Here is a 21,527-nt window from a genome sequence, read left to right as displayed (position 1 = left end):
AGAGGGACAGAGAGGGAGAGAGGGACAGAGAGGGACAGAGAGAGACAGAGAGAGACAGAGAGAGACAGAGAGGGACAGAGAGGGACAGAGAGGGACAGAGAGGGACAGAGAGGGACAGAGAGGGACAGAGAGGGAGAGAGGGACAGAGAGAGACAGAGAGAGACAGAGAGAGACAGAGAGGGACAGAGAGAGAGAGAGGGACAGAGAGACAGAGAAAGGACAGAGAGAGAGAGAGACAGAGAGAGAGAGAGACAGAGAGAGAGAGAGAGAGAGGGACAGAGAGAGAGACAGAGAGAGAGAGACAGAGAGAGAGAGACAGAGAGAGAGAGACAGAGAGAGAGAGACAGAGAGAGAGAGACAGAGAGAGAGACAGAGAGAGAGACAGAGAGAGACAGAGAGAGAGACAGAGAGAGAGAGACAGAGAGAGAGAGACAGAGAGAGAGAGAGACAGAGAGAGAGACAGAGAGAGAGACAGAGAGAGCGAGAGTGAAAGAGAGAGAGAGACAGAGACAGAGAAACAGAGATAGATAAAGAGAGAGAGAGATGGAGAAAGAAAGAGATACAGAGGGAGAGATGGAGAAATGGAATAAAAGAGAGAGTGAGATGGAGAAATACAAAGAAAGTCAGTGAAACAGAGAGAAAGAGAGAGAGAGAGACGGGGGGGGGAGAGACAGAGAGAGAGACAGACAGAAAGAGAAAGAGGCTGAGCGAGAGAGAGACAGAAAGAGAAGAGACTGAGAGAGAAAATGAGAACGACAGAGAGACAGAGAGAGAGAGAGGGAGAGAGAGGGAGAGAGAGATTAAGAGAGCGGGAGAGAGGGAGAGACAGAGTGAGTGAGTGTGAAGGTGTGGGGGGGGGGTGTGACCTGACCCCCCTCTCTCTCTCTCTCTCTCTCTCGGAGTGATGGAGAGGTCCCTGATGTGTCAGGCCAGGCTGACCGATGTAGCCTGAGACAGATGGTAGGACAGTTCGGCCTTGGGGAAGACGGTGATGGCGGTGCCGTACGCCGGCTCCCACTCCACCTCGCTCTTGGGTTCACTCTTGGGTTGGGCCCCGCCTCGGAGCAGGAGGGTGACGGTGACTGGGTCGGTGACGGCGGCGGTGACGGCAGCGTCCTCGGTCGCCCGGTGCAGCCGCCGGCGGTGGGTCTTGAGGTGGGAGGACTGGGTGAAGGCCCGGCCGCACTCCCCGCAGCGGTAGGGCCTCTCACCGGTGTGGGTGAGCCGGTGGCGCCGCAGCGCGGACTGCACGAGAAGCCCTTGCCGCAGAGCGGGCAGACGCAGGGCCGCTCCCCGGTGTGGGTCAGCCGGTGCTTGGAGGCCTGCGAGGGGTAGCGGAAGAGCTTGTGGCACACCGGGCACTGGTGCCGCGGCGGGGGCTCGGCGGCCGGCCGGGCCGCGTGCGACCGGGAGTGCGCCCGCAGCTGGGAGGGGTACCGGAAGGCCCTGGGGCATTCCGGGCAGCGGTGCGGCTTCTCCCCCGGCCCACCGCCGGGGGCGCTGCCCTCTGGCGGCGGCCCCGGCGCCTCTCCGGCGCCCCCTGGCCGCGGCAGGTGCCGGCGGCGCCCCCCGGCGCGTGGAGGCGCCGGTGCGTCTTGAGGTGGGAGGACTGGGTGAAGGCCCGGCCACACTCGGGGCACTCGTAGGGCCGCTCGCCGGCGTGGATGAGCCGGTGCCGCAGCAGGGCGGAGGAGACGGAGAAACCCTTGCCGCAGGCGCCGCACTGGAAGGGGCGCTCGCCGGTGTGCGAGCGCTGGTGAAGCGCCAGCCGCGACGGGTACAGGAAGGTCTTCGGGCAGTACAGGCAGGGGTGGGAGCGCCGCGGCGGCATCGCCGGGTCCTCGCCCTCCTCCCGGTGGCGCCGGCGCCGGTGGGAGCGCAGCCGCGACGCCGTGCGGAAGCAGTGGCCGCAGTCGGCGCAGGGGAAGGAGGAGGCGGCGTCGCCGTGGGCGCTGCGCTGGTGCAGGGCCAGCTGCGAGGGTTAGCGGAAGGCGCGCGGGCACTCGGCGCAGGCGCAGGGCCTCTCCCCCTCGGCCCGGCGCGTCCGCCGGCGCTGCCCCCCTTCCCCGGCGTGCACCCGCTGGTGCCGCAGCAGGGCGGAGGACTGGGTGAAGCCCTTGGGGCACTCCAGGCAGCGGTAGGGCCGCTCGCCGGTGTGCACCAGCCGGTGCGCCCGCAGCTTGGAGGGCGCCGGGAAGCCCTTGCCGCACTCGGCGCACCGGAAGGGCCGCTCGCCGGTGTGGAGCGCCGGTGCAGCGCCAGCTGCGAGGGGTAGCGGAAGGAGCGCGGGCACTGCGGGCAGGCGTGGTGCGGCGACGGCACACCCCGGCAGCGGTGAGCCTCCACCGAGCGGTACCAGGGCGAAACCGCGGCCGCAGGAGGTGCAGATGAAGGGCCCCCGCCCATGCCAGGAGCCCCCTCCCCACCGCCGTGCGTCCGGCGGTGGGCCTTGAGGTGGGAGGACTGGCCGAAGGCGCGGCCACACTCGCCGCACCGGTAGAGCCGCTCGCCGGTGTGCACCACCTGGTGCCGAGCAGGGCGGAGGACTGGTGAAGCCCTTGGGGCAGGCCCCGCAGCGGTAGGGCCGCTCGCCGGTGTGCACCAGACGGTGCGCCCGCAGCTTGGAGGGCACCGGGAAGCCCTTGCCGCACTCGGCGCACCGGAAGGGCCGCTCGCCGGTGTGGGAGCGCCAGTGCAGCGCCAGCTGGGAGGGGTAGGGGAAGGAGCGCGGGCACTGCGGGCAGGGGTAGCGCCGGGGCTCCCCCTGGGCGTGCTCGCGCCGCTCATGCTGCCGCAGCAGGGAGGGGCATGCCAGGGTGAGCGGGCACAGCCGGCAGGTCAGCGTTGCGCCGGTGGGAGTCCAGCGCCTCGGGCCCGGGAAGGGCTTGCCGCAGGACGGGCAGCGGTGCTCGCCGGCGGGCGGCGGGAGGGCGTGGGAGCGGGCGTGCCGCAGAGAGGGCCGACGCCGACCTGAAGGAGGCGCCGCACAGCCCGCAGGGGTGGGGCCGCTCGCCTGAATGCAGCCGCCGGTGCGTCTTGAGGTGGGAGGACTGGGTGAAGGCCTTGCGTCACTCCACGCAGCGGTGCGGGCGTTCGCCGGTGTGGATGAGCCGGTGGCGCTGCAGGACGGAGGCGACGGTGAAGCCCTTGCCGCACACTGGGCACTTGCACGGCCGCTCGCCGGTGTGACCCAGCCGGTGCTTGGCCAGCTGGGAGGGTACAGAAAGGACTTGCCGCACGGGGCGCACCAGTGCCGGCGCGGGGCGGAGTGCAGGCGCCGGTGGTCGGCCAGCGAGCGCGACCGGGAGAACTCCTTGCCACACTCCGAGCAGCGCCAGGGCCCGCCCTCTGCTCGTGTTGCCGGCGGTGAGCCTTCAGCTCAAGGCGCCCGGGCAGGCACTGCCCGCAGTCCGGGCACGGCACAGAGGAGTCCCTCAGGTGACGCCGACGGTGAAGCGCCAACTGCGAGGGGTAGCGGAAGGACCGCGAGCAGAGCGGGCATCGGTGAGGCGGAGGGGAGAGGCAGGGCGGTCGACAACGGGCACATCGGCTGCGGCGGGCATCGCTGGATCCATGGTCGTCTTGATGCGCGGTTATCTGCAGAAAACCAAAAGGCACCCGGTCAATGTTAACACGCACTCCTCTAGGGGGACCCTGTAAATATTAACACCCACTCCCCCGGGGGGACCCTGTAAATATTAACACACACTCTCCCCCCAGGGGGCCCCGTAAATATTAACACACACTCCCCCCCGGGGGGACCCTGTAAATATTAACACACACTCTCCCCCCGGGGGGGACCCTGTAAATATTAACACACACTCCCCCCCGGGGGGACCCTGTAAATATTAACACACACTCTCCCCCGGGGGGGACCCTGTAAATATTAACACACACTCTCCCCCGGGGGGGACCCTGTAAATATTAACACACACTCTCCCCGGGGGGACCCTGTAAATATTAACACACACTCCCCCCGGGGGGGACCCTGTAAATATTAACACACACTCTCCCCCGGGGGGGACCCTGTAATATACACACACTCCCCGGGGGGACCCTGTAAATATTAACACACACTCCCCCCGGGGGGGGACCCTGTAAATATTAACACACACTCTCCCCCCGGGGGGGACCCTGTAAATATTAACACACACTCTCCCGGGGGGGACCCTGTAAATATTAACACACTCTCCCCCCGGGGGGACCCTGTAAATATTAACACGCACTCCCCCCCCCGGGGGGACCCTGTAAATATTAACACACACTCCCCCCCCCGGGGGACTCTGTAAATATTAACACACTCTCCCCCCCGGGGGACCCTGTAAATATTAACACACACTCTCCCCCCCGGGGGGACCCTGTAAATATTAACACACACTCCCCCCCCCGGGGGACTCTGTAAATATTAACACACTCTCCCCCCCGGGGGACCCTGTAAATATTAACACACACTCCCCCCCGGGGGGGACCCTGTAAATATTAACACACACTCTCCCTCCCGGGGGGACCCTGTAAATATTAACACACTCTCCCCCCGGGGGGACCCTGTAAATATTAACACACACTCTCCCCGGGGGGACCCTGTAAATATTAACACACACTCCCCCTGGGGGGACCCTGTAAATATTAACACACACTCCCCCCCGGGGGGGGACCCTGTAAATATTAACACACACTCCCCCCGGGGGGACCCTGTAAATATTAACACACACTCTCCCCCGGGGGGGACCCTGTAAATATTAACACACACTCCCCCCCCGGGGGGACCCTGTAAATATTAACACACACTCCCCCCAGGGGGGACCTTGTAAATATTAACACACACTCCCCCTAGGGGGGACCCTGTAAATATTAACACACACTCCCCCCGGGGGACCCTGTAAATATTAACACACACTCCCCCGGGGGGGACCCTGTAAATATTAACACACACTCCCCCTGGGGGACCCTGTAAATATTAACACACACTCCCCCCGGGGGGACCCTGTAAATATTAACACACACTCTCCCCCCCGGGGGGACCCTGTAAATATTAACACACACTCCCCCCGGGGGGACCCTGTAAATATTAACACACACTCTCCCCGGGGGGACACCCTGTAAATATTAACACACTCTCTCCCCCCGGGGGGACCCTGTAAATATTAACACACACTCTCCCCGGGGGGACACCCTGTAAATATTAACACACACTCCCCCCGGGGGACCCTGTAAATATTAACACACTCCCCCCGGGGGACCCTGTAAATATTAACACACACTCCCCCCGGGGGGGGACCCTGTAAATATTAACACACACTCTCCCCGGGGGACACCCTGTAAATATTAACACACTCTCTCCCCCCGGGGGGACCCTGTAAATATTAACACACACTCCCCCCGGGGGGGGACCCTGTAAATATTAACACACACTCCCCCCGGGGGGGGACCCTGTAAATATTAACACACACTCCCCCCGGGGGGACCCTGTAAATATTAACACACTCTCCCCCCGGGGGGACCCTGTAAATATTAACACACACACTCCCCCTGGGGGGGACCCGGTAAATATTAACACACTCTCCCCCCCAGGGTGGGGACCCTGTAAATATTAACACACACTCTCCCCCCGGGGGGACCCTGTAAATATTAACACACACTCCCCCAGGGGGACCCTGTAAATATTAACACACACTCCCCCCGGGGGGGGACCCTGTAAATATTAACACACACTCCCCCCGGGGGGGGACCCTGTAAATATTAACACACACTCCCCCCGGGGGGACCCTGTAAATATTAACACACACTCCCCAGGGGGACCCTGTAAATATTAACACACACTCCCCCCGGGGGGGGACCCTGTAAATATTAACACACACTCCCCCCGGGGGGGGGACCCTGTAAATATTAACACACACTCCCCCGGGGGGACCCTGTAAATATTAACACACACTCCCCCCGGGGGGGGACCCTGTAAATATTAACACACACACTCCCCCGGGGGGACCCTGTAAATATTAACACACACTCCCCCCGGGGGGACCCTGTAAATATTAACACACACTCCCCCCGGGGGGACCCTGTAAATATTAACACACACTCCCCCCCCGGGGGGACCCTGTAAATATTAACACACACACTCCCCCCGGGGGGGACCCTGTAAATATTAACACACACTCCCCCCGGGGGGACCCTGTAAATATTAACACACACTCCCCCCAGGGGGACCCTGTAAATATTAACACACACTCTCCCCCCGGGGGGGACCCTGTAAATATTAACACACACTCTCCCCGGGGGACCCTGTAAATATTAACACACACTCTCCCCCCGGGGGGACCCTGTAAATATTAACACACACTCCCCCCGGGGGGGGACACTGTAAATATTAACACACACACACTCCCCGGGGGGACCCTGTAAATATTAACACACACTCTCCCCCCGGGGGACCCTGTAAATATTAACACACACTCCCCAGGGGGACCCTGTAAATATTAACACACACTCCCCCCCGGGGGGACCCTGTAAATATTAACACACTCTCCCCCCCCGGGGGGACCCTGTAAATATTAACACACACTCTCCCCCCGGGGGGGACCCTGTAAATATTAACACACACACACTCCCCGGGGGACCCTGTAAATATTAACACACACTCCCCCCGGGGGGGACCCTGTAAAGATTAACACACACACACTCCCCGGGGGGACCCTGTAAATATTAACACACACTCCCCCTGGGGGGACCCTGTAAATATTAACACACACTCCCCCCGGGGGGGGACCCTGTAAATATTAACACACACTCCCCCCGGGGGGGGACCCTGTAAATATTAACACACACTCCCCCCGGGGGGGGACCCTGTAAATATTAACACACACTCCCCCCGGGGGGGGACCCTGTAAATATTAACACACTCTCCCCCCAGGGGGGGGACCCTGTAAATATTAACACACTCTCCCCCGGGGGGACCCTGTAAATATTAACACACACTCTCCCCAGGGGGGACCCTGTAAATATTAACACACACTCCCCCCGGGGGGACCCTGTAAATATTAACACACTCTCCCCCCAGGGGGGGGACCCTGTAAATATTAACACACTCTCCCCCCAGGGGGGGGACCCTGTAAATATTAACACACTCTCCCCCCGGGGGGACCCTGTAAATATTAACACACACTCACCCCGGGGGGGACCCTGTAAATATTAACACACACTCCCCCCGGGGGGACCCTGTAAATATTAACACACACTCCCCCCCGGGGGGACCATGTAAATATTAACACACACTCCCCCCGGGGGGACCCTGTAAATATTAACACACTCTCCCCCCGGGGGGGACCCTGTAAATATTAACACACACTCCCCCCAGGGGGGACCCTGTAAATATTAACACACACTCCCCCCGGGGGACCCTGTAATATTAACACACACTCTCCCCGGGGGGACCCTGTAAATATTAACACACACTCCCCCCGGGGGGACCCTGTAAATATTAACACACACTCCCCCCGGGGGGACCCTGTAAATATTAACACACACTCCCCCAGGGGGACCCTGTAAATATTAACACACACTCTCCCCCCAGGGGGGACCCTGTAAATATTAACACACACTCTCCCCCCCGGGGGGACCCTGTAAATATTAACACACACTCCCCCCCCGGGGGGACCCTGTAAATATTAACACACACACTCCCCCCGGGGGGGACCCTGTAAATATTAACACACTCCCCCCGGGGGGGGACCCTGTAAATATTAACACACACTCCCCCCGGGGGGGACCCTGTAAATATTAACACACTCCCCCCAGGGGGGACCCTGTAAATATTAACACACACTCCCCCCGGGGGGGACCCTGTAAATATTAACACACACTCTCCCCCCGGGGGGACCCTGTAAATATTAACACACACTCTCCCCGGGGGACCCTGTAAATATTAACACACACTCTCCCCGGGGGGGACCCTGTAAATATTAACACACACTCTCCCCCCGGGGGACCCTGTAAATATTAACACACACTCTCCCCGGGGGACCCTGTAAATATTAACACACACTCCCCCCAGGGGGGACCCTGTAAATATTAACACACACTCTCCCCGGGGGACCCTGTAAATATTAACACACACTCCCCCCCCGGGGGGACCCTGTAAATATTAACACACACTCTCCCCCCGGGGGGACCCTGTAAATATTAACACACACTCCCCCCGGGGGGACCCTGTAAATATTAACACACACTCTCCCCAGAGGGACCCTGTAAATATTACACACTCCCCCCCCAGGGGGACCCTGTAAATATTAACACACACTCCCCCGGGGGTGGACCCTGTAAATATTAACACACACTCCCCCGGGGGACCCTGTAAATATTAACACACACTCTCCCCCCGGGGGGACCCTGTAAATATTAACACACACTCTCCCCGGGGGACCCTGTAAATATTAACACACACTCTCCCGGGGGGGACCTGTAAATATTAACACACACTCTCCCCCGGGGGACCCTGTAAATATTAACACACACTCTCCCCCCGGGGGGACCCTGTAAATATTAACACACACTCTCCCCGGGGGACCCTGTAAATATTAACACACACACTCCCCCCAGGGGGGACCTTGTAAATATTAACACACACTCCCCCCCGGGGGGACCCTGTAAATATTAACACACACACTCCCCCCGGGGGGGACCCTGTAAATATTAACACACACTCTCCCCGGGGGGACACCCTGTAAATATTAACACACTCTCTCCCCCCGGGGGGACCCTGTAAATATTAACACACACTCCCCCCGGGGGGGGACCCTGTAAATATTAACACACACTCCCCCCGGGGGGGGACCCTGTAAATATTAACACACACTCCCCCCGGGGGGACCCTGTAAATATTAACACACTCTCCCCCGGGGGGACCCTGTAAATATTAACACACACACTCCCCCCGGGGGGACCCTGTAAATATTAACACACTCTCCCCCCCAGGGTGGGGACCCTGTAAATATTAACACACACTCTCCCCGGGGGGGACCCTGTAAATATTAACACACACTCCCCCAGGGGACCCTGTAAATATTAACACACACTCCCCCGGGGGGACCCTGTAAATATTAACACACACTCCCCAGGGGGACCCTGTAAATATTAACACACACTCCCCCGGGGGACCCTGTAAATATTAACACACACTCCCCAGGGGGACCCTGTAAATATTAACACACACTCCCCCAGGGGGACCCTGTAAATATTAACACACTCTCCCCCCGGGGGGGACCCTGTAATATTAACACACACTCTCCCCCCGGGGGGACCCTGTAAATATTAACACACACTCTCCCCCCGGGGGGACCCTGTAAATATTAACACACACTCTCCCGGGGGGGGACACTGTAAATATTAACACACACACACTCCCCGGGGGGACCCTGTAAATATTAACACACACTCTCCCCCGGGGGGGACCCTGTAAATATTAACACACACACACTCCCCGGGGGACCCTGTAAATATTAACACATACTCCCCCGGGGGGGACCCTGTAAATATTAACACACACACACTCCCCGGGGGGACCCTGTAAATATTAACACACACTCCCCCTGGGGGGGACCCTGTAAATATTAACACACAGTCCCCCCGGGGGGGGACCCTGTAAATATTAACACACACTCCCCCCGCGGGGGGACCCTGTAAATATTAACACACACTCCCCCCGGGGGGGGACCCTGTAAATATTAACACACTCTCCCCCCAGGGGGGACCCTGTAAATATTAACACACTCTCCTCCCCAGGGGGGGGACCCTGTAAATATTAACACACACTCCCCCCCCGGGGGGGACCCTGTAAATATTAACACACACTCTCCCCGGGGGACCCTGTAAATATTAACACACACTCCCCCCCCGGGGGGGGACCCTGTAAATATTAACACACACTCCCCCCCCCCCCGGGGGGACCATGTAAATATTAACACAAACTCCCCCCGGGGGGACCCTGTAAATATTAACACACACTCCCCCCCCGGGGGGACCCTGTAAATATTAACACACACTCCCCCCTGGTGGGACCCTGTAAATATTAACACACACTCCCCCCGGGGGGACCCTGTAAATATTAACACACTCTCCCCCCTGGGGGGACCCTGTAAATATTAACACACACTCCCCCCCCGGGGGGACCCTGTAAATATTAACACACACTCCCCCCGGGGGGGACCCTGTAAATATTAACACACACTCCCCCCGGGGGGACCCTGTAAATATTAACACACTCTCCCCCCGGGGGGGACCCTGTAAATATTAACACACACTCCCCCCCGGGGGGGACCCTGTAAATATTAACACACACTCCCCGCGGGGGGGACCCTGTAAATATTAACACACACTCCCCCCGGGGGGACCCTGTAAATAATAACACACACTCCCCCCCGGGGGGGACCCTGTAAATATTAGCACACACTCCCCGGGGGGGGGACCCTGTAAATATTAACACACACTCCCCCCGGGGGGACCCTGTAAATATTAACACACACTCTCCCCCCAGGGGGGACCCTGTAAATATTAACACACACTCTCCCCCCCGGGGGGACCCTGTAAATATTAACACACACTCCCCCCCCCCGGGGGGACCCTGTAAATATTAACACACACTCCCCCCGGGGGGGACCCTGTAAATATTAACACACTCCCCCCAGGAGGGACCCTGTAAATATTAACACACTCCCCCCAGGGGGACCCTGTAAATATTAACACACACTCCCCCCCGGGGGGACCCTGTAAATATTAACACACACTCCCCCCCCGGGGGGACCCTGTAAACATTAACACACACACTCCCCCCGGGGGGGACCCTGTAAATATTAACACACACTCCCCCCAGGGGGGACCCTGTAAATATTAACACACACTCCCCCCGGGGGGACCCTGTAAATATTAACACACACTCTCCCCCCGGGGGGACCCTGTAAATATTAACACACACTCCCCCCGGGGGGGACCCTGTAAATATTAACACACTCCCCCCAGGGGGGACCCTGTAAATATTAACACACACTCCCCCCGGGGGACCCTGTAAATATTAACACACACTCTCCCCCCGGGGGGACCCTGTAAATATTAACACACACTCCCCCCGGGGGGGACCCTGTAAATATTAACACACACACTCCCCCCGGGGGGGACCCTGTAAATATTAACACACTCTCCCCCAGGGGGACCCTGTAAATATTAACACACACTCCCCCCGGGGGGACCCTGTAAATATTAACACACACTCCCCCGGGGGGGACCCTGTAAATATTAACACACACTCCCCCCGGGGGGACCCTGTAAATATTAACACACACTCTCCCCCCGGGGGGACCCTGTAAATATTAACACACACTCTCCCCGGGGGACCCTGTAAATATTAACACACACTCCCCCAGGGGGGACCCTGTAAATATTAACACACACTCCCCCCGGGGGGACCCAGTAAATATTAACACACACTCTCCCCGGGGGGGGACCCTGTAAATATTAACACACACTCCCCCCGGGGGGGGGACCCTGTAAATATTAACACACACTCCCCCCCAGGGGACCCTGTAAATATTAACACACACTCTCCCCGGGGGACCCTGTAAATATTAACACACACTCTCCCCGGGGGGGACCCTGTAAATATTAACACACACTCTCCCCCCGGGGGGACCCTGTAAATATTAACACACACTCTCCCCGGGGGACCCTGTAAATATTAACACACACTCCCCCCAGGGGGGACCCTGTAAATATTAACACACACTCTCCCCGGGGGACCCTGTAAATATTAACACACACTCCCCCCCCCGGGGGGGACCCTGTAAATATTAACACACACTCTCCCCCCGGGGGGACCCTGTAAATATTAACACACACTCCCCCCGGGGGGACCCTGTAAATATTAACACACACTCCCCCCGGGGGGACCCTGTAAATATTAACACACACACTCCCCCCGGGGGGGACCCTGTAAATATTAACACACTCCCCCCAGGGGGGACCCTGTAAATATTAACACACACTCCCCCCGGGGGGGACCCTGTAAATATTAACACACACTCTCCCCCCGGGGGGACCCTGTAAATATTAACACACACTCCCCCCGGGGGGACCCTGTAAATATTAACACACTCCCCCCAGGGGGGACCCTGTAAATATTAACACACACTCCCCCCGGGGGGGACCCTGTAAATATTAACACACACTCTCCCCCCGGGGGGACCCTGTAAATATTAACACACACTCTCCCCGGGGGACCCTGTAAATATTAACACACACTCTCCCCGGGGGGGACCCTGTAAATATTAACACACACTCTCCCCCCGGGGGGACCCTGTAAATATTAACACACACTCTCCCCGGGGGACCCTGTAAATACTAACACACACTCCCCCCCCCGGGGGGGACCCTGTAAATATTAACACACACTCTCCCCGGGGGGACCCTGTAAATATTAACACACACTCTCCCCGGGGGACCCTGTAAATATTAACACACACTCCCCCCCCCGGGGGGGACCCTGTAAATATTAACACACACTCTCCCCCCGGGGGGACCCTGTAAATATTAACACACACTCCCCCCGGGGGGACCCTGTAAATATTAACACACACTCCCCCCGGGGGGGACCCTGTAAATATTAACACACACACTCCCCCCGGGGGGGACCCTGTAAATATTAACACACTCCCCCAGGGGGGACCCTGTAAATATTAACACACACTCCCCCCGGGGGGGACCCTGTAAATATTAACACACACTCTCCCCCCGGGGGGGACCCTGTAAATATTAACACACACTCCCCCCCGGGGGGACCCTGTAAATATTAACACACACACTCCCCCCGGGGGGGACCCTGTAAATATTAACACACTCTCCCCCAGGGGGACCCTGTAAATATTAACACACACTCCCCCCGGGGGGACCCTGTAAATATTAACACACACTCCCCCGGGGGGGACCCTGTAAATATTAACACACACTCCCCCCGGGGGGACCCTGTAAATATTAACACACACTCTCCCCCCGGGGGGACCCTGTAAATATTAACACACACTCTCCCCGGGGGACCCTGTAAATATTAACACACACTCCCCCAGGGGGGACCCTGTAAATATTAACACACACTCCCCCCGGGGGGACCCTGTAAATATTAACACACACTCTCCCCGGGGGGGGACCCTGTAAATATTAACACACACTCCCCCCGGGGGGGGGGACCCTGTAAATATTAACACACACTCCCCCCCAGGGGACCCTGTAAATATTAACACACACTCTCCCCGGGGGACCCTGTAAATATTAACACACACTCTCCCCGGGGGGGACCCTGTAAATATTAACACACACTCTCCCCCCGGGGGGACCCTGTAAATATTAACACACACTCTCCCCGGGGGACCCTGTAAATATTAACACACACTCCCCCCAGGGGGGACCCTGTAAATATTAACACACACTCTCCCCGGGGGACCCTGTAAATATTAACACACACTCCCCCCCCCCGGGGGGGACCCTGTAAATATTAACACACACTCCCCCCGGGGGGACCCTGTAAATATTAACACACTCCCCCCGGGGGGACCCTGTAAATATTAACACACACTCTCCCCCCGGGGGGACCCTGTAAATATTAACACACACTCTCCCCGGGGGACCCTGTAAATATTAACACACACTCTCCCCGGGGGGGGACCCTGTAAATATTAACACACACTCCCCCCGGGGGGGGGACCCTGTAAATATTAACACACACTCCCCCCCAGGGGACCCTGTAAATATTAACACACACTCTCCCCGGGGGACCCTGTAAATATTAACACACACTCTCCCCGGGGGGGACCCTGTAAATATTAACACACACTCTCCCCCCGGGGGGACCCTGTAAATATTAACACACACTCTCCCCGGGGGACCCTGTAAATATTAACACACACTCCCCCCCAGGGGGGACCCTGTAAATATTAACACACACTCTCCCCGGGGGACCCTGTAAATATTAACACACACTCCCCCCCCCGGGGGGGACCCTGTAAATATTAACACACACTCTCCCCCCGGGGGGACCCTGTAAATATTAACACACACTCCCCCCGGGGGGGACCCTGTAAATATTAACACACACTCTCCCCCCGGGGGGACCCTGTAAATATTAACACACACTCTCCCCGGGGGACCCTGTAAATATTAACACACACTCCCCCCAGAGGGGACCCTGTAAATATTAACACACACTCTCCCCGGGGGACCCTGTAAATATTAACACACACACTCCCCGGGGGGACCCTGTAAATATTAACACACACTCTCCCCGGGGGACCCTGTAAATATTAACACACACTCTCCCCCAGGGGGGACCCTGTAAATATTAACACACACACTCCCCCCCCAGGGGGACCCTGTAAATATTAACACACACTCCCCCCCCGGGGGGACCCTGTAAATATTAACACACACTCCCCCCGGGGGGACCCTGTAAATATTAACACACACTCCCCCCCGGGGGGACCCTGTAAATATTAACACACACTCCCTCCAAACCCAAACACGATAACCCCCAACCTCAACCCTCCAACCCCCAACACCATCTCCCAAACTCCCAAACCCAAACTCTAACCCCAATCACAACCCCCAACAGCCAACACCGTTTCTCAAACCTCCAAACCCAACCTCCAAATCCCAATACCATCACCACAACTTCAACCCTCCAACCCCCAACACCATCCCCCAAACCCCAATACCATCACCCCAACCTCAACCCTACAACCCCCAACCCCATCTCCCAACCCTCCAAACCCCAATACCATCATCCCAACCTCAACCCTCCAACCCCCAACACCATCTCCCAAACCCCCAAACCCCAATACCATCACCCCAACCTCAACCCTCCAACCCCCAATACCATCACCCCAACCTCAACCGCAAACACCATCTCCAAACCCAAACTCCAACCCCAATACCATAACCCCAACCTCAACCCCCAACAGCCAACATCGTTTCTCAAACCTCCAAACCTAACCTCCAAATCCCAATACCATCACCCCAAACTCAACCCTTCAAACCCCAACACCATCTCCCAACCCCAATACCATCACCCCAACCTCAACCCTCCAACCCCCAACACCATCTCCCAAACCCCCAAACCCCAATACTATCACCCCAACCACAACCCTCAAACCCCAAACTTCCAACTCCCAACACCATAACCCCAACCCCAAACCTCCAGCCCCAATTCCAAACCTCTAACCCCCAACACCATCTCTCAAACTCCGAATGCCATAAACCCAACCTCAACCCTCCAATCCCAAATCTCCAACTCCCAACACCATCTCCCCAACCCAAAGCTCAATGCCAATCCCCAACCCATCCCCATCCTCTGATCCCAACCCATTCCCAATCTCCAACCCCCAATCCTAAACTTCAACTCCAGTCTCCAACCCCACTTCCAAACCCATTCCCCAACCCCAAACTTAAATGTCACACCCCCAACCTTCAATCCCAGTCTCCAACACCATTTCCAAACTCCTGACCATCAACTGAACCCAGAACTCCCCTCCACCCAATCCCAACCCAAACCTAAAACCCCTATCCCAACCTCCAACCCTAACCCATCCCTATCCTCCAACCCCAACCTTTAACCCCACCCCCCAAACCCCCGACCATTGCCGACCCCATCTCCCAAACCCCCAACCGATCGCCAACCCCACCCCTAAACCCAAACCCATCCCCCACCCCATCTCCCAAACCCCCAACCGATCGCCCACCCCACCCCTAAACCCAAACCCATCCCCCACCCCATCCCCCAAACCCCCAACCGATCGCCCCACCCCACCCCTAAACCCAAACCCATCCCCCACCCCATCCCCCAAATCACCCCGGCCCCATCCCCCAACCTATCGCCGACCCCACCCCATCCCCCAAATCACCCCGGCCCCATCCAACCTATCGCCGACCCCAAATCCATCCCCCACCCATCCCCTAAATCAACCCTGACCCCATCCCCAAAACCCCCAATCTATCGCCGACCCCATCCCCCAAATCCATCCCCCAAATCAACCCTGACCCCATCCCCCAAACCCCCAATCTATCGCCGACCCCATCCCCCAAATCCATCCCCCACTCCATTCCCCAAATCAACCCTGACCCCATCCCCCAAACCCCCAACCTATCGCCGACCCCACCCCATCCCCCTAACCCTGACCCCACCCCCCAAACCCCAAACCCCCAACCCCCAACCCAACCATGACCCCATCCCCCAAACCCCCAACCCAACCATGACCCCATCCCCCAAACCCCCAACCCATCACCGACCCCCGTCCCCCAGACCCCCAACCCATCCCCCAACCCCCAATCCATCCCCAACCCAAACCCCTAACCCCAACCCAACCCCAACACAAACCCCCAACCCATCCCCATCCCCATCCCCAACCCCAACCCAAACACCCAACGCAACCCCCAACCCATCCCCAACCCAAACCCCAACCCCATCCCCATCCCCATCCCCAACCCAAACCCCATCCCCATCCCCAACCCAACCCAACCCCCATCCCCAACCCAAACACCCAACGCAACCCCCAACCCATCCCCAACCCCTACCCCAACCCCAACCCCATCCCCATCCCCAACCCAACCCAACCCAAACCCCATCCCCAACCCCAACCCCAACCCCTAACCCCCAACCCCTAACCCCCCAACCCCTAACCCCCAACCCCTAACCCCTAACCCCCAACCCCAACCCCTAACCCCCAACCCCTAACCCCCATGCCCAACCTCAACCCACACACCCAAACCCCATCCCAAACCTCTAACCTCTCCCCAACCTTCGACCTTTAACCCCTCCCCCACCATGAGATAACACACTCACATGATTGGCCAAGAGGGGGGTCCCTGTTGCCATGGGGAAGGGTTGACCTTTGTTGTTGTTGTTGTTGTGGGGGGGGGGGGGAGGTGTTTTTTTTTCCCGTGGTGCCCCTCGCCCTCTCCCAGTTGTTGTTGTTGGCGGGTTGACCCCGGGTTGACCCCCTCCGCCTGTCGGAACCGGGACAGCTCTCCCCTCCCCCTCCCTCCCTCCACCAACCGCCACCGCGCGCGCGCTCCCCCCCTCTTCGCCCAACCGCCCGGAGGGTCCTCCAGTATCCCGGCCTGCCCCGGCGCAGGCCTCTGGGAGGACTCCTCCACCGTCCCGGCGTCCCCCCCCCCCCCTCCACATCCATCCTCCACCCGCGCGTTCGGAAGAGACGGAGCGTATGCAGGCTCGCGGGGCACGCTGGGTAGAGAGGGACGCCATTAACCCCGTTCAGAGCAATGGGGGGGAAGGATATTCAGCGCCTTCAGGGGAGCTTTTTGAAGGGGGGGGATTATTTTTATTGATGGATATTTGCTCCACTCCCCCCCCCAACTAATTACACACCCCCCCCCACCCACCCCCTAGAGGCTGCCCCCTCGAACTGCAATCAGAAAGAAGGAAACATATAAATAGAAAGCAGGAGACAACAGCTTCCCCCTCACTTGGAGGTTGCCACTGATGGGGATTTGCTTTCCTTTCCTGGTCAGAGGCTGGAGAACAGGAGCTGGGCTTGAGAGGCGGCAAATGGAGTTCAATGCGGAAAAGTGGGAGGTGACCCACTCACACCTCAGCTGACGAATCCCCAACGGCCAACCCCTAACCCCATCCCCATCCCCAACCCAAACCCCCAACCGATCCCCAACCCAAACTCAAACCCAAACCCCCAATCCCAACCCAAACCCCTAACCCCAACCCAAACCCCCAACCCATCCCCAAACCCCCAACCGATCCCCAAACCCCTAACCCATCCCCATCCCCAACCCAAACCCCCAACCGATCCCCAAACCCCTAACCCCAACCCAAACCCCCAATCCCAACCCAAACCCCTAACCCCAACCCAAACCCCCAACCCATCCCCAAACCCCCAACCGATCCCCAAACCCCTAACCCATCCCCATCCCCAACCCAAACCCCCAAACCATCCCCAACCCCAACCCAAACCCCTAACCCCAACCCAAACCCCCAACCGATCCCCAAACCCCTAACCCATCCCCAACCCAAACCCCCAACCGATCCCCAACCCCAACCCAAACCCAAACCCCAACCCAAACCCCCAATCCCAACCCAAACCCCTAACCCCAACCCAAACCCCCAACCCATCCCCAAACCCCCAACCGATCCCCAAACCCCTAACCCATCCCCATCCCCAACCCAAACCCCCAAACCATCCCCAACCCCAACCCAAACCCCTAACCCCAACCCAAACCCCCAACCGATCCCCAAACCCCTAACCCATCCCCATCCACAACCCAAACCCCTAACCCCAACCCAAACCTCTAACCCCAACCCAAACTCCCAACCCATCCCCAATCCCAACCCAAACCCCTAACCCCAACCCAAACCCAAACCCCAACCCAAACCCCCAATCCCAACCCAAACCCCTAACCCCAACCCAAACCCCCAACCCATCCCCAAACCCCCAACCGATCCCCAAACCCCTAACCCATCCCCATCCCCAACCCAAACCCCCAACCCATCCCCAACCCCAACCCAAACCCCTAACCCCAACCCAAACCCCCAACCGATCCCCAAACCCCTAACCCATCCCCATCCACAACCCAAACCTCTAACCCCAACCCAAACTCCCAACCCATCCCCAATCCCAACCCAAACCCCTAACCCCAACCCATCCCCAACCCCAACCCAAACCCCCAACCCATCCCCAACCCAAACCCCTAACCCCATCCCCAAACCTAACCCCAACCCAAACCCCCAACCCAACCCCAACCCCTAACCCATCCCCAACCCCCCAACCCAAACCCCCAACCCCAACCCCTAACCCCAACCCAAACCTCTACCCATCCCCAACCCAAACCCCTAACCCCAACCCATCCCCAACCCCAACCCAAACCCATCCTCCTGTGTGAGGTGGGCGGCACTGCTGCCTCACAGCGCCAGAGACCCGGGTTCAATTCCCGCCTCAGGCGACTGACTGTGTGGAGTTTGCACGTTCTCCCCATGTCTGCGTGGGTTTCCTCCGGGTGCTCCGGTTTCCTCCCACAGTCCAAAGATGTGCAGGTCAGGTGAATTGGCCATGCTAAATTGCCTGTAGTGTTAGGTAAGGGGTAAATGTAGGGGTATGGGTGGGTTGCGCTTCGGCGGGTCGGTGTGGACTTGTTGGGCCGAAGGGCCTGTTTCCACACTGTAAGTAATCTAATCTAATTACGACTCACTTTGGAAGGAGTAACAGGAATGCAGAGTCCTGGGCTAATGGTAAGATTCTTGGTCGCGTGGATGTGCAGAGAGATCTTTGGTGTCCAGGTACATAGATCCCTGAAAGTTGCCGCCCAGAGTTGGCAGGGTTTGTTAGGAAGGCGCACGGTGTGGTAGCTTTTATTGGGAGAGGGATTGAGTTTCGGAGCCATGAGGTCATGCTGCAGCTGTACAAAACTCTGGTGCAGCCGCACTTGGGAATATTGTGTAGAGTTCTGGTCACCGCGTTATAGGAAGGACGTGGAAGCTTTGGAAAGGGTTCAGAGGAGATTTACCAGGATGTTGTCTGGTCTGGAGGGACGGTCTTATGAGGAAAAGCTGAGGGCCTTGAGGCTGTTTTCGTTCGAGAGAAAAGTTCAAAGTTTGGGAGAAGATTTGTAGCTCGGGTGCTCGTTGTTGTGGTTCTGTTCGCCGAGCTGGGAATTTGTCTTGCAAACGTTTCGTCCCCTGTTTAGGTGACATCCTCAGTGCTTGGGAGCCTCCTGTGAAGCGCTTCTGTGCTGTTTCCTCCGGCATTTATTGTGGCCTGTCTCTGCCGCTTCCGGTTGTCAGTTCGAGCTGTCCACTGTAGTGGCCGGTATATTGGGTCCAGGTCGATGTGTTTGTTGATCGAGTCTGTGGATGAGTGCCATGCCTCTAGGAATTCCCTGGCTGTTCTCTGTTTGTTTTGCCCTATAATGGTAGTGTTGTCCCAGTCGAATTCATGTTGCTTGTCGCCTGCGTGTGTGGCTACTAAGGATAGCTGGTCGTGTCGTTTCATGGCTAGTTGGTGTTCATGGATACGGATCGTTTAAAAATTCCCAGCTCGGCGAACAGAACCACAACAGTTAGAGAGAAAGTTGAGAAGTGGCTTAATTGAGACATATAAGATAATCAGAGGGTTAGATAGGGGGGACAGTGAGAGGCTTTATCCTCGGATGGTGATGACTAACACGAGGGGACATAGCTTTAAATTGAGGGGTGATAGATATAGGACAGATGTCAGAGGTAGTGTCTTTACTCAGAGAGTAGGAGGGATGTGGAATGCACTGCCTGTAACAGCAGGAGACTTGCCAACTTTAAGGGCTTTGAATTGGGCATTGGATAGGCACATGGACGGAAATGGAATAGTGTGGGTTGGGGGGGGCTTCAGATTGTTGTCCCGAGCTGTGGAACTATCGAGGGGGCGAAGGGCCAATACGGCACTGGAATGTTCTATGATTGGAACAGGAGGGTGAGGGAGAGAGGGAGGGAGGGATCGGAACAGGAGGGTGAGGGAGAGAGGGAGGGAGGGATTGGAACAGGAGGGTGAGGGAGATAGGGAGGGAGGGGTTGGAACAGGAGGGTGAGGGAGAGAGGGAGGGAGGGATTGGAACAGGAGGGTGAGGGAGATAGGGAGGGAGGGATTGGAACAGGAGGGTGAGGGGTGTAGGAGGGTGAGGGAGATAGGGAGGGAGGGATTGGAACAGGAGGGTGAGGGTTGTAGGAGGGTGAGGGGGATAGGGAGGGAGGGATTGGAACAGGAGGGTGAGGGGTGTAGGAGGGTGAGGGAGATAGGGAGGGAATAATTGGAACAGGAGGGTGTGGAGTGTAGGAGGGTGAGGGAGATAGGGAGGGAGGGATTGGAACAGGAGGGTGAGGAGTGTAGGAGGGTGAGGGAGAGAGGGAGGGAGGGATTGGAACAGGAGGGTGAGGGAGATAGGGAGGGAGGGATTGGAACAGGAGGGTGAGGATTGTAGGAGGGTGAGGGAGATAGGGAGGGAGGGATTGGAACAGGAGGGTGAGGGAGATAGGGAGGGAGGGATTGGAACAGGAGGGGGAGGGAGATAGGGAGGGAGGGATTGGAACAGGAGGGTGAGGGAGATAGGGAGGGAGGGATTGGAACAGGAGGGTGAGGGAGATAGGGAGGGAGGGATTGGAACAGGAGGGTGAGGGAGATAGGGAGGGAGGGATTGGAACAGGAGGGTGAGGGAGATAGGGAGGGAGGGATTGGAACAGGAGGGTGAGGGAGATAGGGAGGGAGGGATTGGAACAGGAGGGTGAGGGAGATAGGGAGGGAGGGATTGGAACAGGAGGGTGAGGGAGATAGGGAGGGAGGGATTGGAACAGGAGGGTGAGGGAGATAGGGATGGAGGGATTGGAACAGGAGGGTGAGGGAGATAGGGAGGGAGGGATTGGAACAGGAGGGTGAGGGAGATAGGGAGGGAGGGATTGGAACAGGAGGGTGAGGGGTGTAGGAGGGTGAGGGAGATAGGGAGGGAGG

The 21,527-nt window shown here is 58.1% G+C and overlaps 1 protein-coding gene across 1 annotated transcript; it reads right to left on the bottom strand.

Annotated features, from left to right (window-relative positions):
- Window positions 1-811: 811 nt before the first annotated feature.
- LOC140472016 (uncharacterized) lies at window positions 812-17,058 on the bottom strand. The gene is made up of 4 exons (XM_072567456.1): window positions 16,871-17,058; window positions 3,152-3,597; window positions 2,495-3,035; window positions 812-2,448 (listed from the first exon to the last, which is right to left on the bottom strand). The coding sequence occupies exons 1-4, from the start codon at window positions 16,901-16,903 to the stop codon at window positions 925-927; spliced, it is 2,544 nt and encodes an 847-aa protein (XP_072423557.1). The 5' UTR covers window positions 16,904-17,058; the 3' UTR covers window positions 812-924.
- Between the last annotated feature and the right edge of the window lie 4,469 nt (window positions 17,059-21,527).

The sequence above is a fragment of the Chiloscyllium punctatum genome, unplaced genomic scaffold (assembly GCF_047496795.1).
Source record: "Chiloscyllium punctatum isolate Juve2018m unplaced genomic scaffold, sChiPun1.3 scaffold_214, whole genome shotgun sequence".
In the NCBI taxonomy this organism is placed as follows: Eukaryota; Metazoa; Chordata; class Chondrichthyes; order Orectolobiformes; family Hemiscylliidae; genus Chiloscyllium; species Chiloscyllium punctatum.
Note: the sequence above shows the minus strand (reverse complement) of the source record. Positions and strands in the feature narration are given on the sequence as shown.